The following is a 16833-nucleotide window of genomic DNA, read 5'->3' on the forward strand; positions in this document are numbered from 1 at the left end:
GTGTGTATTCTCACCAGAATAAACTGTCAATAAGAGAGAGAAGTGGTCTGGAACTTCATGAATCCACAACACAACGCAGATCAAATGTTACATGTGCACCACAACACAATATGACCAATTTGTTACTACTGTTACCTCAATATCACATTTCATTTTGTCTGGTTCCACACTGTTGAAGCACAATAATTTCCCTGCGAATAGTGCAGCTAGCAACTGTTGTATATGACAATTAAAGACAAATAAAACTGGACAAGGGAGAAACTTACTGAGGTCTGGCTGGCCTTCAGGTTCCTCCTGTTTCATTGAAACGGGTCTGGCTGGGTCTGGAGAGTTCATCTGCACTTGCAGTCTGGACTCCACAGAGTCTGGAAAGAAACAATAAAAATCCCAGAGGAGATTAGGATTAATTAAGAACAGAACGTCCTTTTATAATCAACTTCAACAAATAACAGACATGAGAGAAGGAGTAACTTATTGTGTTAATCACTTGTCAACTGGGCAAGTTACTTTTTTCACAGAGCACTTTGATTATGAATAATAACCTTTTTCACATCAAGTTGCCCAGCATGAATATTATGTGGATATATTATGAATATAATGTAAATCTCTCTCTGAAAGAAAATGTTCCCTCTTAATCCTACATTTTCATGTTTTCCTTTTTCAGGTAACAACTCCAGTTACACAATATTCTTATTGTACACACACACACACACACACACACACACACACACACACACACACACACACACACACACACACACACACACACACACACACACACACACACACACACACACACACACACACACACACACACACACACACACACACACACACAATTAATAACGCACTATTCAGCCACCCTCTTTGTTCAGATTCAACAGAGTAACACTGCCCTCTAGTATCTAGCATAGGCTAATGAATCAAAGATGTTTGAAAGACTACTTGACAAGTGCTTATTATAATATGTTAAAATTGGTTAGTACCCGCTGATTAAAAAACCCAGCTCATTGGCATGGTTAAGAGTGTCCGCCCGGAGATTGGGAGGTCGGGGTTCAATACCCCGGCCGGGTCATACCAAAGACTATAAATAGGACGCAATGTCTCCCCGCTGGGCACTCAGCATCAAGGGTTGGATTGGGGTAAGTCCCTGTGTACATCATGGCTGGGGGATATACTTGTACATCAAGCCACCTCACGCCACAGAAACAGGAGATAAGCTCCTGCCCTATGGGCCACATGGCTCGGGAGTCATTGGTTCTCAAGGCTACCTACTTGTTGAGCAGGGTTAACTCTGAATTTAGTCCTTTCTCTTTTCCCTCTACACCAAATCTCTTAAGACGCGTTGAGTTTGTAGATCAGCATTTTTTCAAATGCCCCCCGCCCCCCCCCCCCCAGTACAGGGATGCTAGGGTTGAAGCAGGGCCGGATACAGGAATTTTTAATTGGGGGGCAATAGGAAATACTGAGGGGGCGTGGACTTCTTTTGGGCTTGTTTTCCTAGGCTTCTTTCTCTCGCAATATCTGGCAACACTGTCCATGGCAAATCAGGGCGGAGAATTATTTGAATTGTGCAATGATGCATGATGGAATATGATTACTTTGATTATGGTAAGCTCACATTTCATATCAAACACACCATAAATGTAACTTTCACAAGCCCCCACAAAACATATATGTTTTTGGTGGGGGGCAGTCTGGGCATTTGGGGGGGCATTGCCCCCCCTTGCCTATGCCTAGATCCGGCCCTGCACTCCTCTCCATTGTATATTTGGCACATTCCATTGTCAAATGCTGCACAGTTTCTTCAGTTCCTCATTCACACAGTCCATCTCCATGTTTCCCAATTCGAGCCAGTCCCCCTGCTACTAGGCCACAGTGTCCAAGCCTCAACCTGGTCATTATGACCTGTTCCCTTCTATTGTTCCCCAGAGTGCCGTTCCCTCCCCTATCACTATTTAGTATGTTATAATAAAACCTTCCCCTTTCTTCCCCCTCCCATTCCTTCTGCCACCTCCTGGTTATCTCCTCCTTTATTTTACTGCGGTATTCTGAGATCCCCAAGGCTATGCCCACGTCCACCTCCTCCCTCCTCAGGGCCTCTTTGGCTGCCAAATCAGCAGCCTCGTTTCCCTCCACCCAGGGGCGTCACAGGGGGGGTGTAAGTGGGACTGAGTTAATAGGGCCCACCCAAAAAAAAAAAAAAAAAAATCATAGGGGGGCCCACAGTGAATCTTTGTCCCAAGGACCCAGAATTTGGTGCTACGCCCCTGCCTCCACCCCCACATGTGCTGGCACCCACATGAACCCCACTCTGCTCCCAGCCCGTTCTACTCTATATAGTGCAGTTTGCAGTTCACAAATGAGATCCGGCCTAACCCGTGACCCCCCACCCTGCAGAGCCATCAGTGCCACCGCCGAGTCCGAGCATATAATCACCTGCTGCGGCCTCACCTCTTCCACCCAATTTACTGCCCATACAAGGGCCACTACTTCCGCCGTAAAAACTGACCCCCCATTTGACAGCCTTCTGCTCTGGGTGATCCGCAGGGAGGGAATGTGGATTGCAAACCCCACCCTTTGACTATTTGGGTCCATGGACCCATCTGTGTACACCTGTAAGTGGCCTGCCCAATTCTCCTGCATCCTCTCCTGCACCAAATCCTCTGGGTCTCCTCTCCCCTTCTCCTTCATTCTCTCAGCTATCATAAAGTCCACCTCCCCTTTTGGTAGCAGCCATGCAAGGAAATTAGAAAAGAAGGAAGGGACGGCCTAGGGGGCGGGCAGGCGCCATTGCTTGCGTGGCAGACGCCATTGATGCGCATGGGAGCCAAAACTGGAACAGGAAGTTTGGTGAAATACTATGAAGTCTATGGCAGCCAGCTGGACCAGCTTGTGAACAAACACTATTTCTGAACGATTGTGTCCTTTGTCAGATAATCGGTTCAGGAATATAAAAGAAGACATATCACAGGTTTTATTCCAATCAATTCGGATTTTTTTAGCACACTGTATAATTGTATTGAGGCATCTAAACAGCGGCATGTATCATCCATAGACTGTATAAAAATCGTCTCTGGCAGTGTTGCCAGATGGTGTGAGAGAAATAAGCAACCAGGTCTAGGAAAACAAGCCCAAAAGAAGCACCGGGGGCCAGGGGTCTTCAACGTTTTCCCAAACTGATGGGGAGACGGAGCAGGGACCCCCTACCCTACCTCGACCCCCTACCTAGGGTGGGGGGGGCAACATATATTGTATAATTAATGTATACAGTTGTGTTTCATAAACATACATGTTATTGTGCATCAATACTAAGCTATTAAAAATAATTGACAGATTAATATATTCATGCTTTTATTTTAAACATACATGTACAGGGTACAGTGAGTAGGGTGGCCGCACTGCCATTTATAAATCATACCTTATTAACTGAGAACAAAATCTGTCAAGTGCACAATAATCATGTATACAAGGCTACAAGCTATTCAAAATGGACATAATCATTTATAGATATCATCATTTATTTAATACATAAATGTGGAAAATGTTTTAAAAATATAAATATAAAAAAGACAAATGGACATTTTTTAAGAAAAAAAAAATATATATATATATATATACATATATATATATATAAAATATTACATATATATATATATATATATATATATATATATATTTGTTTTTAATTGTCTAATCAAGCAACAATTTCACGGACCCCCTGCAGTACTTCGGACCCCCTAGGGGTCGTGGACCCCTATTGAAGACTTGCACTAGGCCATTATGAGCACTTTAAACCTTTACTGTATACATTGAAAATAGCCGATCTCTATCACAACGCGTTGTGAGCTTGTAGATCTGCTATTTAAAAAATAAATCTTGAAATAAAATGTGAAATATTGACGATTTTTGAAACACTAACCGTTAGTGTTTCAAAAATCCTTACCAGATTTGTGGTGTTAGTGACTAACACCACAAATCTGGTACGGGGCTCCCTGGCACAAAACATTTTCAGATGGGGGTTAGGGACAAATACATATTAATTTGAGGGTCCATGACATAAACACAATTGAGAACCACTGGTTAAAAAAATTGTGAAGCCCAAGTCCAAATAATCAACTACACTTTAGAAAAAAGCCCCAAAAACCGCAACCCGCAACTACCAATATTTACAAGCAACTTCACAGAAAAATAAGGCCAAACTCGCTTATAATATGTGGACATGGCAACACTGGTTTCTGGCTCGGCAGTATCGCGTACTTTGTGCTCTTTAGATAGCTCAATAAACTTATACAGTGGACACATCGAAAAGCAACACAGCAGAACACAATGTGTGATATGTCTTCTTTTATTTTCCAGAAGCAATTACTTTACAAAGGTCTCAGTCATTCAGAAAAAAAATTTGTTCACGAGCTGATCCACCAGGCTCTCATTAACTCCAATTTATTCCACTGAACTCACGGCTGCAGTCTGGCTCCCATGGTGCGACGAATCTGCCGACTGGAATTGCATGATAGCGAAAATGACGTAGATGACCCTACCTTCTTTAAATATATCTTGCAGCCATGGAGGAACTGCAGGCCACACCACCGCAGTCCCCCCCCACCCAAGCCCCCATAGTTGCTGAGAAACATTGAAGCTGCCACCCCAGTGGCCAAAGCTGGAACTGCAGGCGGGGAGAAATACATGCACGCGCAAAACATACTGAGAGATATTTATATTTATACATATAAATATGTAAACATATTATACATACATACATATGCATTTACATATAAATATGCATCTAGAGTGTATTTAATAAATATCTCGCGTTCAATCCTTGACACACGGGCTGCCGTAGAACGCAAAAAGGACACTAGTGCGCAGGCTCATAACTCTATGGGGAGTCAAAATCGAACCAATAATTCTACTTCCGGCAGGTTTCCGGGTGCTTCAAAACGCCACTGAGCACATTCATTGAAATGATAGCTGGGGGCGGGGCAATCCGCCCTCTAGTTATATTATACCTCTATGCCCCCACCCCACTCAATCCCAGCTCCTCCTCCTACACTCTTATTTTGTAAACAAAGCTACCGCTTTCCCCACCCCCTCCTCCCCATTCCCAGCACTCCTTCAACAACTGCCTGCCTCGGTGGACTTTGTCATGCCCATTTAGCTTGGCTATATAGTGCAAGGCTAGCTTCCTTCTTCTTAACGCTAGTGGCGTGTGTGACGGAGACTGCACGTTACCGTCTGTATATGGCTCGTGGGCGTGGATAAACGTAGTGGTGTGTGTGTGGGGTGTGTGTGAGATAGCCGATCACTACAATTTAATGACAGACAAATATACATTAGTATGCAAAAACATCATATAAACGAGTAGAATTGGGTAGAATTGTTTGATTATTCTTCTGCACTGTAAATTTACTGTTTCAGTTTTATTTGTACTTCTTTTGTTTTTACTGTTATCCCAATGTCCTTTTAAAACGTGTTTCCTTTGCTTAATGTTTTATGTAAAGCACATTGAAGTGCCTTGTTGTTGAAATGTGCACATTTTGTTGGCCTTAAATATTGCTGCTGTTCCTCTATCTATGCAGAGCTAGTTTTGTTTTTGATGGCTGTTTACATCATTGGAAAGCCTTTTCATGGCCATGTTGAGATCATATAGTTTAAAATATATTGTGTCTCTAGAACTTGAACTGAATTGTCATCCTGAAACGTTTTTTAAGTGAAAAGATGCTGTCTGCACCTGCTGTCTGGACTCCACAGAGTCTGAAATAAGTCTGACACTGAATGAGTTAATCATAATAATGTAACATTACATCTTGTGTGTGCATGCACTATAGCGTTTTCCATATGCTTTAATTTGCAATGTAATACACAATGTAATAATGTAAAGCAACTAAATAATTAACATAGCCATCCCATTAATTGTAACAAATACTGTCATAATTCATTAAAAAACTGCATGCAAAATATTGTTTTCCTGAGTTAACTGATATTTAATAAGTAAAATAATTGAAATAGTGCCCCATTCATTGGCCATGTAATAGAGAACAGAAAAATGACATTAAATCATAATATAAAAACAATAACATTCTAGTAAAACAGTTCTACCTTATACAATTGATATGGTTTACATTGTCATTTATAGTATAAATTCATAACACCAAAATAATTTGCAATACTTCTAGGTAAAAAAGAAAGAAAGTTACCGTTATCATAAACTGATACAAAACAAAAGAGCTGGGAATGACTCCAAAAGCCAAGTCCTAATGGAAACTGTTGACAGGAGCAGTATAAATATACATGATATGTGTGCCTCTCTATCCAACTCCCTGACAGCATACAGCTATTTAATTTGATCCTCCCAGTGAGGTGATTTATATTGGAAAGTGTTTTCTTTTTTCCCCTTTTGGTGTGAATGCACTGATGTCTTTTCAGAGCACTTAACTGACTGTCACAATATTTACAGTGGAAAGGTTTTTCACCAGTGTGGATACGCTGGTGCTTCTTCAGGGAACCTGACCGACTCTTGTCACAATGTTTACAGTGGAAAGGTTTTTATCCTGTGTGGATACGCTGGTGTGTCTTCAGTGGACCTGACTGAGTGAAACTCTTGTCACAATGTTCACAGTGGAAAGGCCTTTCTCAAGTGTGAACATGCTGATGTTTTATCAGGTCAGATGACACAATGAAACTCTTGTCACAATGTTTACAGTGGAAAGGTTCTTCCCCACTGTGGCGTATTGAACACCAATGCTGGTGTATCTTCTGGTGAACTGACTGATTGAAACACTTGTCACAATATTTACAGTGGAAAGGTTTTTCAACAGTGTGGATACGCTGGTGTCTTTTCAGGGAACCTGAGCTAGTGAAACTCTTGTCACAATGTTTACAGTCCAATGTTTTTTCTCCAGTGTGAACGCGCTGGTGTATCTCCAGGGAACCTGACCAACTGAAACTCTTGTCACAATGTTTACAGTGGAAAGGTTTTTCTCCAGTGTGGATACGCTGGTGTCTTTCCAGGTCAGATGACCGAATGAAACTCTTTATACAATGTTTACAGCAGAAAGGTTTTTCTCCAGTGTGGATACGCTGGTGTGTCTTTAGATTACCTGACCAACTGAAACTCTTGACGCAATGTTTACAGTGGAAACGTTTTTCTCCAGTGTGGACACGCTTTTCTCTAGTGTGAACACACTGGTGTTTCTTCAGGGAACCTGACTCACTGAAACTCTTGTCACAATATTTACAGTGGAATATTTTTTCTCCACCAGTGTGAACGCGCTGGTGTATCTCCAGGGAACCTGACCAACTGAAACTCTTGTCACAAAGTTTACAGTGGAAAGGTTTGTCTCCAGTGTGGATACGCTGGTGTCTTTTCAGGTCAGATGACCGAATGAAACTCTTTATACAATGTTTACAGCGGAAAGGTTTTTCTCCAGTGTGGATACGCTGGTGTGTCTTTAGATTACCTGACCAACTGAAACTCTTGACGCAATGTTTACAGTGGAAACGTTTTTCTCCAGTGTGGACACGCTCGTGTCGTTTCAGGTCAGATGACTGAGTGAAACTCTTGTTACAATGTTTACAGTGGAAAGGTTTTTCTCCAGTGTGGATACGCTGGTGTGTATTTAGAGAACCTGACTCACTGAAACTCTTGTCACAATATTTACAGTGGAAAGGTTTATCTCCAGTGTGGATACGCTCGTGTCTTTTCAGGTCAGATGACTGAGTGAAACTCTTGTCACAATATTTACAGTGGAAAGGTTTTTCTCCAGTGTGGAAACGCTCGTGTTGTTTCAGAATAGATGACTGACTGAAACTCTTGTCACAATGTTTACAGTGGAAACGTTTTTCTCCAGTGTGGACACGCTTTTCTCCAGTGTGGACACACTGGTGTTTCTTCAGGTGACGTGACAGAGTGAAACTCTTGTCGCAATGTTCACAGTGGAAAGGTTTTGGATTGTGGATACGCTGGTGTATCTTGAGACCAAAAGAACTGCTGAAACTCTTGTTACACAGTTTACACTGGAAAGGTTTTTCTCCAGTGTGGACACCTCCACTTGTCTCCCCCCAAACATCACTGTTTTCAGTGACTTCGGTGTCAGATTCAAGTTCAACTTCAATTTCAGAACAGTGTGAAGAGATGTCTTCATCAACTTCACTTTTCACTGCTAGTAATGTCAACATTGACCCATCAGGCTCCTCTGGTCTTTGAAGTAGCTCCTCCTGTTCCTCTTTAAACTGAGGAGGCTCCGGTTCCTCCTGGAGCAGACTGGGGCTCCTCTCCTGTTCAGGAAAATACTCCTCTTTACACACAACCATGTGCAGGATGGCTAGGAGCAGAAAAATAACATGATATTGAACAATGGATTTCTGAAAAGTAAAACTATTTTTCCTTTGTCCATGTTCTATGTAGAAAATTAGCTATTACCTACTTAAATTGACCAGTTACTAACTAAAGGTTGTAGTTGTAACAGTTGTTTCTGGAAACTGACAACCTGAACAAATTCAGGCTTCAACGTTTTAGCAAGATTTCAGCTAAATACATATTCTAAGAAGTAATCTGAATGGATATATTTAGTTACTTTACCCAACAAATGAATAATGGTGTTAAAGCAAATATTTAATTTGAGTCCTAAAATTATCAAACGATATTAAAACATAATGCTTCACATGTGAGCTCTGATTTGGGAGTAAATTAGGCTGTAGGCCAAGCCGTATACAACAGGTCTGTCTGTCTGTCTGTCTGTCTGTCTGTAATTACAGTCTGATACTTTCAAAGTAGACCAATCACAGCTCATGCCGCTAAGTGCATGACGTTATGAAACAGAGCCACCTCCAGACATGAAAGCTTGATATTTCTGGTGAAAAGTTTGGAAGTACATTACATTTACATTACAGTCATTTAGCAGACGCTTTTATCCAAAGCGACTTACAATAAGTGCATTCAACATAGGTAGGCAAGAAAACTACTAATCACCAGAAGTCTTAAGTGCATTCTCTTCCAAAACAAGCAACTAAGAGTATACCTAGCGCTAAGGTAAAAGTGCAATATATCAGCTACCTACTTTCTTAAACAGAAGAAGTAATTGAACACCACCGTAATAAATCTAGCACTGTGTGTGTTGTTCCTAATCAGACACCTTGAACACCTTAAACAGGAAGTCGATTAAAATCTATGTGAATAGATGTTTATGATGTGGCTCTGTATGTTTAGACATTTTTGCTGGTATTGTTTTTGTTTTACCATTGTTATTGTAGTGTAAATTTGATAGTGTGACAGCCCTACAGAACAGAAAATATGAAAGAAAGAAAGAAAGAGCACATGAAACTTACTGAGTTGTGGGTGTTCTTCAGGTTCCTCCAGCTTAATAGAAATGTCCCTGGCTGAGTCTGGAGAGTTCATCTTCACCTGCAGTCTGGACTCCACACACTGGTCTGAAATGAAGCAATTGAAAAAGGACTTTATAAAAGGTCTAATAACTGGAGACCTAGTGGTCTCAAGAACAACAATAATATTTGCAGAAGGTAAAGGAAATTGGCCTAAACCCAACTGGGTGCAAAGATTATGGGATGTATGTGTTAGGGAAGAAACCACACTTAAGCCAAGATTACATAAGGACAAATGTGTCGATGGACTTGATGCAAATAATGGTCTCAAGTGAATAAGGTGAAAGTAGTTTTCTGTTTCTGTTTTGAATGTTTCTGCAACCAAGCAACAATGAATTCACAGACAGAGTTCCCTTTCACTCCCTCCCTAAAAGCATAGATGATGTAAAGAGAGCCTTTGGTCAACCAGATTCAACAAATCCAATTCATCTGTTTGGAAACACTTTGGTTTCAAGGAGTCTGATAAGGAACAACACACACAGTGCTAGATTTATTACGGTGGTGTGCACCACAAGACAATTTGTTTAATCGTCTAAAATTCAAATACAGTGACCCTACCATACAGAACCCTATGACCAAACAATGAAGGAGCAAAAACATATTTTAATTCAATTCATGATATTTCCAATCAGTGAGTATACATGTTAAATAATCATGATCGCTATATTGACATTATTTTAGCCATAATTGAGCAGCCCCAACCGTGTGAAAGTTCATTATTTTGGGCCTTCTAGTGGCGCTTTGAAATAGGTCATGGGCATACTGAAACTGTTAGATTTCATCTTCCAGGAAGCATGACTGCGCTGAGCAAGTTGTATGCTGCTCATTACATTTTGAGACATTGTGTATGCAGGTGTAAGGTTTGGCCTAAGGGTGGCGCTAGAGGATAGGACATTTAGGCAACAAATTAGTAAGGTTCCTCTCTGCTGAGCGCATTAAAGATGTTAGTAATTTTGTATTCGATGTTTTAGTGTTGAACAGCTCTATATTCTGATAGTAATTGCCTTCACGTCTCAGATGTTCCTCCATAAACACATTGCTGTAGGCCTATAGAGTATTTGTTCAGTAACAGGGGTCTCTCAATCTCCCTAGCTTAACACAGGCCCGGCGCCACAGGGGTGCCTGAGGGGGCCTGGCACCCTCAGTTTCAAATTGTGCCCCCTCAGTTTATTTAAAAAAAAACAAAAAAGACATTTTTTTTTTTTTAAATACATTTTTGATAAAAAAGAAATCGGTAAAATCAGGCAAAAATAAGAATTAAATAACATAAGCCTAACCTAACCCTAAAACCGAAATAAAGTAACAAAAAAACGCCCAAAAACGGCCACAATTCGCCCAATAACCGCACATTTTCCCGCGCGCGAGCACGGGTCGCGCACTCTCTTTTCTGTTTATTAAAAAGCTGGAGACACGGGGGGCCTCTGTTACTGAACAAACACTCTATAGTGTCAATACCACACAGTTTAGCGTCAGTTCACAGACAGTCACTAATCACAACCCACTGTTCCTTCAAAACAGGTTTTTCACAAATGTATTGAAACCTTGGAAAAGAAAAGGTCTTTTGCACACCTACTTGTTCATGTTTATACATATAAAACAACATTTTAGACATAAATATACGATATATGTGGTGGCCTACCCCCTACCCTACGAGGTAGGGGGTCCCTGCTCCATCACCCCATCAGTTTGGGGGTCCCTGGCCTGAAAAGGTTGAAGACCCCTGCTATAGAGAACCAACCATGACCTCTCTGGTCATCTGGTAAAGCTCTGCTTTCAGTCCCTAGAGACAAAATAAAAGTTTTAACACAGTAGCTCCCCTTAACATATTTATTTTTGGTGCCATCTGAGTGAGCTGAGCAACGTTTGGAGCACACTGCTCTTCTTCTGACTGCTTTCAGTCCCTTGAATCAAAACTTAAAATAGAGAAGCAGCATTTCGTTTGTATGCACCACATTTCTAGAACAAGCTCCCAGAAAACTGCATGTCTGCTACAACTCTGTTCTTTTAAATCACAGCTACAATGTTTCGATTGATTGAATACTTTATTAACAGTTTGCAAAGACAAGCACAGGGAAGTACAGTTACATTTTTTTTAAACCCAAGAAAGCACTATGGCTTCGCTTGTTTCCATTGGGGTCCTTTGTACTCAATTCATCGAAACTCAGTTTGACTTTGTATTGTAAAATAATCCCCAGCCCAAACTGTGTGGTATTGGACAAACTGTGGACTGGATTTTGGGTGTGGGCCACACCCAAAATTATTACCGTGGTATTACCGTGTTTGTGTGAGAGGGGGGGGGGTAGCTCCAGGAATCCACTCCGCTTTTTCCGGTCAGCCTGGCTGGCTGCTCCGCTGCTGGTAAACAACCCAACGGAACACGGAAAACTCCCGAGGATTGACGCTTGGGGTTTGTGTCCTCCACACGGATCCGAACGGTTTGTAGCAACGGCACAACGCGGACTTTTACACGCGGTCGCGGGTGGTGGATTTCGTGGACGTCTGCTCCGCTTCTCTGTCACACAGCGACTGACACACCGAGCACCGCCATCTTGAATAGTCCATTCATTAAAAAAACGTGAGTAACGTGGGTGCGTCGGAGACTTCTTCTTCTTTTGGCTTTCCGGAAGTCTAGACGCCCGTCGGCGTATTGCTGCCTCACACTGTTTGTGTTAGGTACTGCTCATTTTATACTGTGGCCTTACACCTTATGGTGCATGCCTGTGTCCACAAGGAACTCCATAACAGCTTTCACCACTGCACTTTGCTTTTCCTCCGGTTTCAGTACATTCCTCAGTGAGATCCAAGACAGCCCTGCATCAAGTAGTACTGCAGTGAACAGCACACTCCTCTCCATTGTATATTTGGCACATTCCATTATCACATGCTGCACAGTTTATTCAGTTCCACATTCACATAGTCCATCTCCATGTTTCCCAATTCGAGCCAGTCCCCCTGCTACTAGGCCACAGTGTCCAAGCCTCAACCTTGTCATTATGACCTGTTCCCTTCTATTGTTCCCCAGAGTGCCGTTCCCTCCCCTATCACTATTTAGTATGTTATAATAAAACCTTCCCCTTTCTTCCCCCTCCCATTCCTTCTGCCACCTCCTGGTTATCTCCTCCTTTATTTTACTGCGGTATTCTGAGATCCCCAAGGCTATGCCCACGTCCACCTCCTCCCTCCTCAGGGCCTCTTTGGCTGCCAAATCAGCAGCCTCGTTTCCCTCCACCCCCACATGTGCTGGCACCCACATGAACCCCACTCTGCTCCCAGCCCGTTCTACTCTATATAGTGCAGTTTGCAGTTCACAAATGAGATCTGGCCTAACCCGTGACCTCCCACCCTGCAGAGCCATCAGTGCCGCCGCCGAGTCCGAGCATATAATCATCTGCTGCGGCCTCACCTCTTCCACCCAATTTACTGCCCATACTAGGGCCACTACTTCCGCCGTAAAAACTGACCCCCCCATTTGACAGCCTTCTGCTCTGGGTGATCCGCAGGGAGGGAATGTGGATTGCAAACCCCACCCTTTGACTATTTGGGTCCATGGACCCATCTGTGTACACCTGTAAGTGGCCTGCCCAATTCTCCTGCATCCTCTCCTGCACCAAATCCTCTGGGTCTCCTCTCCCCTTCTCCTTCATTCTCTCAGCTATCATAAAGTCCACCTCCCCTTTTGGTAGCAGCCATGCAAGGAAATTAGAAAAGAAGGAAGGGACGGCCTAGGGGGCGGGCAGGCGCCATTGCTTGCATGGCAGACGCCATTGATGCGCATGGGAGCCAAAACTGGAACAGGAAGTTTGGTGAAATACTATGAAGTCTATGGCAGCCAGCTGGACCAGCTTGTGAACAAACACTATTTCTGAACGATTGTGTCCTTTGTCAGATAATCGGTTCAGGAATATAAAAGAAGACATATCACAGGTTTTTATCCAATCAATTCGGATTTTTTTTAGCACACTGTATAATTGTATTGAGGCATCTAAACAGCGGCATGTATCATCCATAGACTGTATAAAAATCGTCTCTGGCAGTGTTGCCAGATGGTGTGAGAGAAATAAGCAACCAGATCTAGGAAAACAAGCCCAAAAGAAGCACCGGGGGCCAGGGGTCTTCAACGTTTTCCCAAACTGATGGGGAGATGGAGCAGGGACCCCCTACCCTACCTCGACCCCCTACCTAGGGTGGGGGGGGCAACATATATTGTATAATTAATGTATACAGTTGTTTCATAAACATACATGTTATTGTGCATCAATACTAAGCTATTAAAAATAATTGACAGATTAATATATTCATGCTTTTATTTTAAACATACAGGGTACAGTGAGTAGGGTGGCCGCACTGCCATTTATAAATCATACCTTATTAACTGAGAACAAAATCTGTCAATTGCACAATAATCATGTATACAAGGCTACAAGCTATTCAAAATGGACATAATCATTTATAGATATCATCATTTATTTAATACATAAATGTGGAAAATGTTTTAAAAATATATGAAGACAAGTGAGCTTGTAGATCTGCTATTTTAAAAAAAATCTTGAAATAAAATGTGAAATATTGACGATTTTTGAAACACTAACTGTTAGTGTTTCAAAAATCCTTACCAGATTTGTGGTGTTAGTGACTAACACCACAAATCTGGTACGGGGCTCCCTGGCACAAAACATTTTCAGATGGGGGTAGTACATAATTTGAGGGTCCATGACATAAACATAATTGAGAACCACTGGTTAAAAAATGTTTGAAGCCCAAGTCCAAATAATCAACTACACTTTAGAAAAAAGCCCCAAAAACCGCAACCACCAATATTTACAAGCAACTTCACAGAAAAATAAGGCCAAACTCGCTTATAATATGTGGACATGGCAACACTGGTTTCTGGCTCGGCAGTATCGTGTACTTTGTGCTCTTTAGATAGCTCAATAAACTTATACAGTGGACACATCGAAAAGCAACACAGCAGAACACAATGTGTGATATGTCTTCTTTTATTTTCCAGAAGCAATTACTTTACAAAGGTCTCAGTCATTCAGAAAAAAAAATTGTTCACGAGCTGATCCACCAGGCTCTCATTAACTCCAATGTATTCCACTGAACTCACGGCTGCAGTCTGGCTCCCATGGTGCGACTTATCTGCCGACTGGAATTGCATGATAGCGAAAATGACGTAGATTCAATGCTTTTCGTCGATAGTTGAGTCTTCTTTCACTTTCTCCCTGCCGTTTGGTGCCCCCCCCGCCCCCACAAGGTTGATGCCCTGTGCTTCAGCACCTAAAGCTGCTCCGTTAAAGGACAACTTTAGTTTTTTACAACCAAGGTTTATGTTTTAGATTGTAATTAAAGTAAATAAAATATGAGTGTAACATTTTTTTAATTTACTGCTTTCTATAGTTTTAGCAATTTTCGCGATCTTTTTTACAGTGGGCGGGGGCATTCTGTCCGGTGGCTAAATATGTCTTTTTTTACACAATAACCCAGTGTTTTCTTTATTATTATTTACAGTAGCTCTTCTAGCCCCCAATAACTCACATCTGGCCATCAAAGACCACGGGACCTTTTTTATTGTGACACCAGCATTGTTGACACCAGCAGCTGGGGCTGCTGGTGTCTCTTCAGCTGACCTGACTAACTGAATCTCTCGTCACAATGTTTACAGTGGAAAGGTTTTTCTCCAGTGTGGACTAAATCTCTGTGTTTTACTATTAGCAATTATCATCGAAAGAGTGGGCAAAACCAAACCTATATTAAATTGTTCAGAGGGTCAATACGAGTAAATAAATGTATGATAACCTCACCACAGGAGCAGCTTTTTCATGGTTATCACACATTTTGTAATTTTCCCCATACGTACATGACAGGTCTAAAAATGACAACATTTTAAAAAGAGTTCATAATGAAACTTCCTGAGTTGATTACTTACATGAAGACAATGATTTATCGTATTACAAGTTTTCTGAAATTGTATATTTAAATATGCAAATTAGGCATTTAGTCCATGAGCCAGAGCCCCAAAATTGAGCAGATATTGAATATTCCCTCGTTAAAAACCTTTGAATCCAACATCTTAACAAAATGAAATAAGTATGTTGACTCTGGCTTTGTCCAATGTTGATTCTGGAAAGTTATGCAAATTTGGGCATATTTTCCTATGCCTAATTTGCATATTTAAATATACAATTTCAGAAAACTTGTAATACGATAAATCATCGTCTTCATGTAAGTAATCAACTCAGGCAGTTTCAATATGATAACTCTTTTTAAAATTTTGTCATTTTTTGACCTGTCATGTACGTATGGGGAAAATGACAAAATGTGTGATAACCATGAAAAAGCTGCTCCTGTGGTGAGGTTATCATACATTTATTTACTCGTATTGACCCTCTGAACAATTTAATATAGGTTTGGTTTTGCCCACTCTTTCGATAATAATTGCTCAATTTTGGGGCTCTGGCTCATGGACTATATGTATTTTTGGCAAAACATGCTATTTTCAACAGCGTATAACAAGCGAACGGGAGGTCGTAATGCCTTATTTTTTTTACGCAAGCACAGTGAAACCCTCCGTGATTAGCAACCATCAGGGGATCGATCATACTGGAGATAAATATTCTGTGACTACTTGAAAAGGTAAGAAAATCGAAAAATCTCTGGTACTGGGCAAACACAGCCAGAAATAAGTCTGACACTGAATGAGTTAATCATATAGCATGATAACGTAACATCTTGTGTGTGCATGCACTATAGCATTTTCCATATGCTTTAATTTGCTATCACAATGTAATAATGTAAAGAAACTAAATAATTAACATAACCATCCCATTAATTGTAACAATTACTGTCATAATTCATTAAAAAAAACTGCAAAATGCTAAATATTTTTTTCCTGAGTTAACTGATATTTAATAAGTAAAATAATTGAAATAGTGCCCCATTCATTGGCCATGTAATAGAGCACAAAATGACATTAAATCATAATATAAAAACAATAACATTCTAGTAAAACAGTTCTACCTTATACAATTGATATGGTTTACATTGTCATTTATAGTAGAAAATTAAAGGTAGTGTAAGTGATTTGCAAAGTTTCAAATAATTGCAAAATGGGTCTATGTTCTGATAGTGCTCGTTACTATAGAGTGTCCTGTCCATATAAAGAGTCTCCATGTCTCTCCAGCTCTTTATAAAACAGAAAATGTATTTTGTAGTTTTTTTTTTTTTTTTTTGTAGTTTCATTTCCAATTTTATCCAACCAGGACAGAGAACTCAATCAGGATATAGATTAAACAAGTGAAATTGGAAGTGATGACACTAAGAAATGAGCAGACAAAATTTTAACTGGAACACTATACAAATTAAGCTTAAAAATGGGTACTTTCTCCTGATTGGCTGAGATTTTGACACCTACCGAAAAATTTATTTTCTGTTTATTAAAGAGCTGGAGAG

General features: G+C 41.0%; 1 protein-coding gene across 1 annotated transcript in view; it reads right to left on the reverse strand.

Moving 5' to 3' along the window:
* The window catches only part of LOC308105842 (uncharacterized protein), a gene marked incomplete at its 3' end in the record, with an annotated part of 39565 nt that extends 27686 nt beyond the window's left edge, over window positions 1-11879 (reverse strand). The window contains exons 1-2 of the mRNA XM_080456766.1: window positions 11657-11879; window positions 9328-9429 (exon numbers count right to left, since the gene is read on the reverse strand). Of these exons, the coding sequence (XP_080312892.1) occupies window positions 9328-9397 (70 nt within the window). The 5' untranslated portion in view covers window positions 9398-9429; window positions 11657-11879. The remainder of the gene's footprint in view (window positions 1-9327; window positions 9430-11656) is intronic.
* Window positions 11880-16833: the final 4954 nt, after the last annotated feature.

This window comes from Gymnoscopelus braueri (assembly GCF_963280865.1).
Source record: "Gymnoscopelus braueri genome assembly, chromosome: 18".
NCBI classification, from domain to species: Eukaryota; Metazoa; Chordata; class Actinopteri; order Myctophiformes; family Myctophidae; genus Gymnoscopelus; species Gymnoscopelus braueri.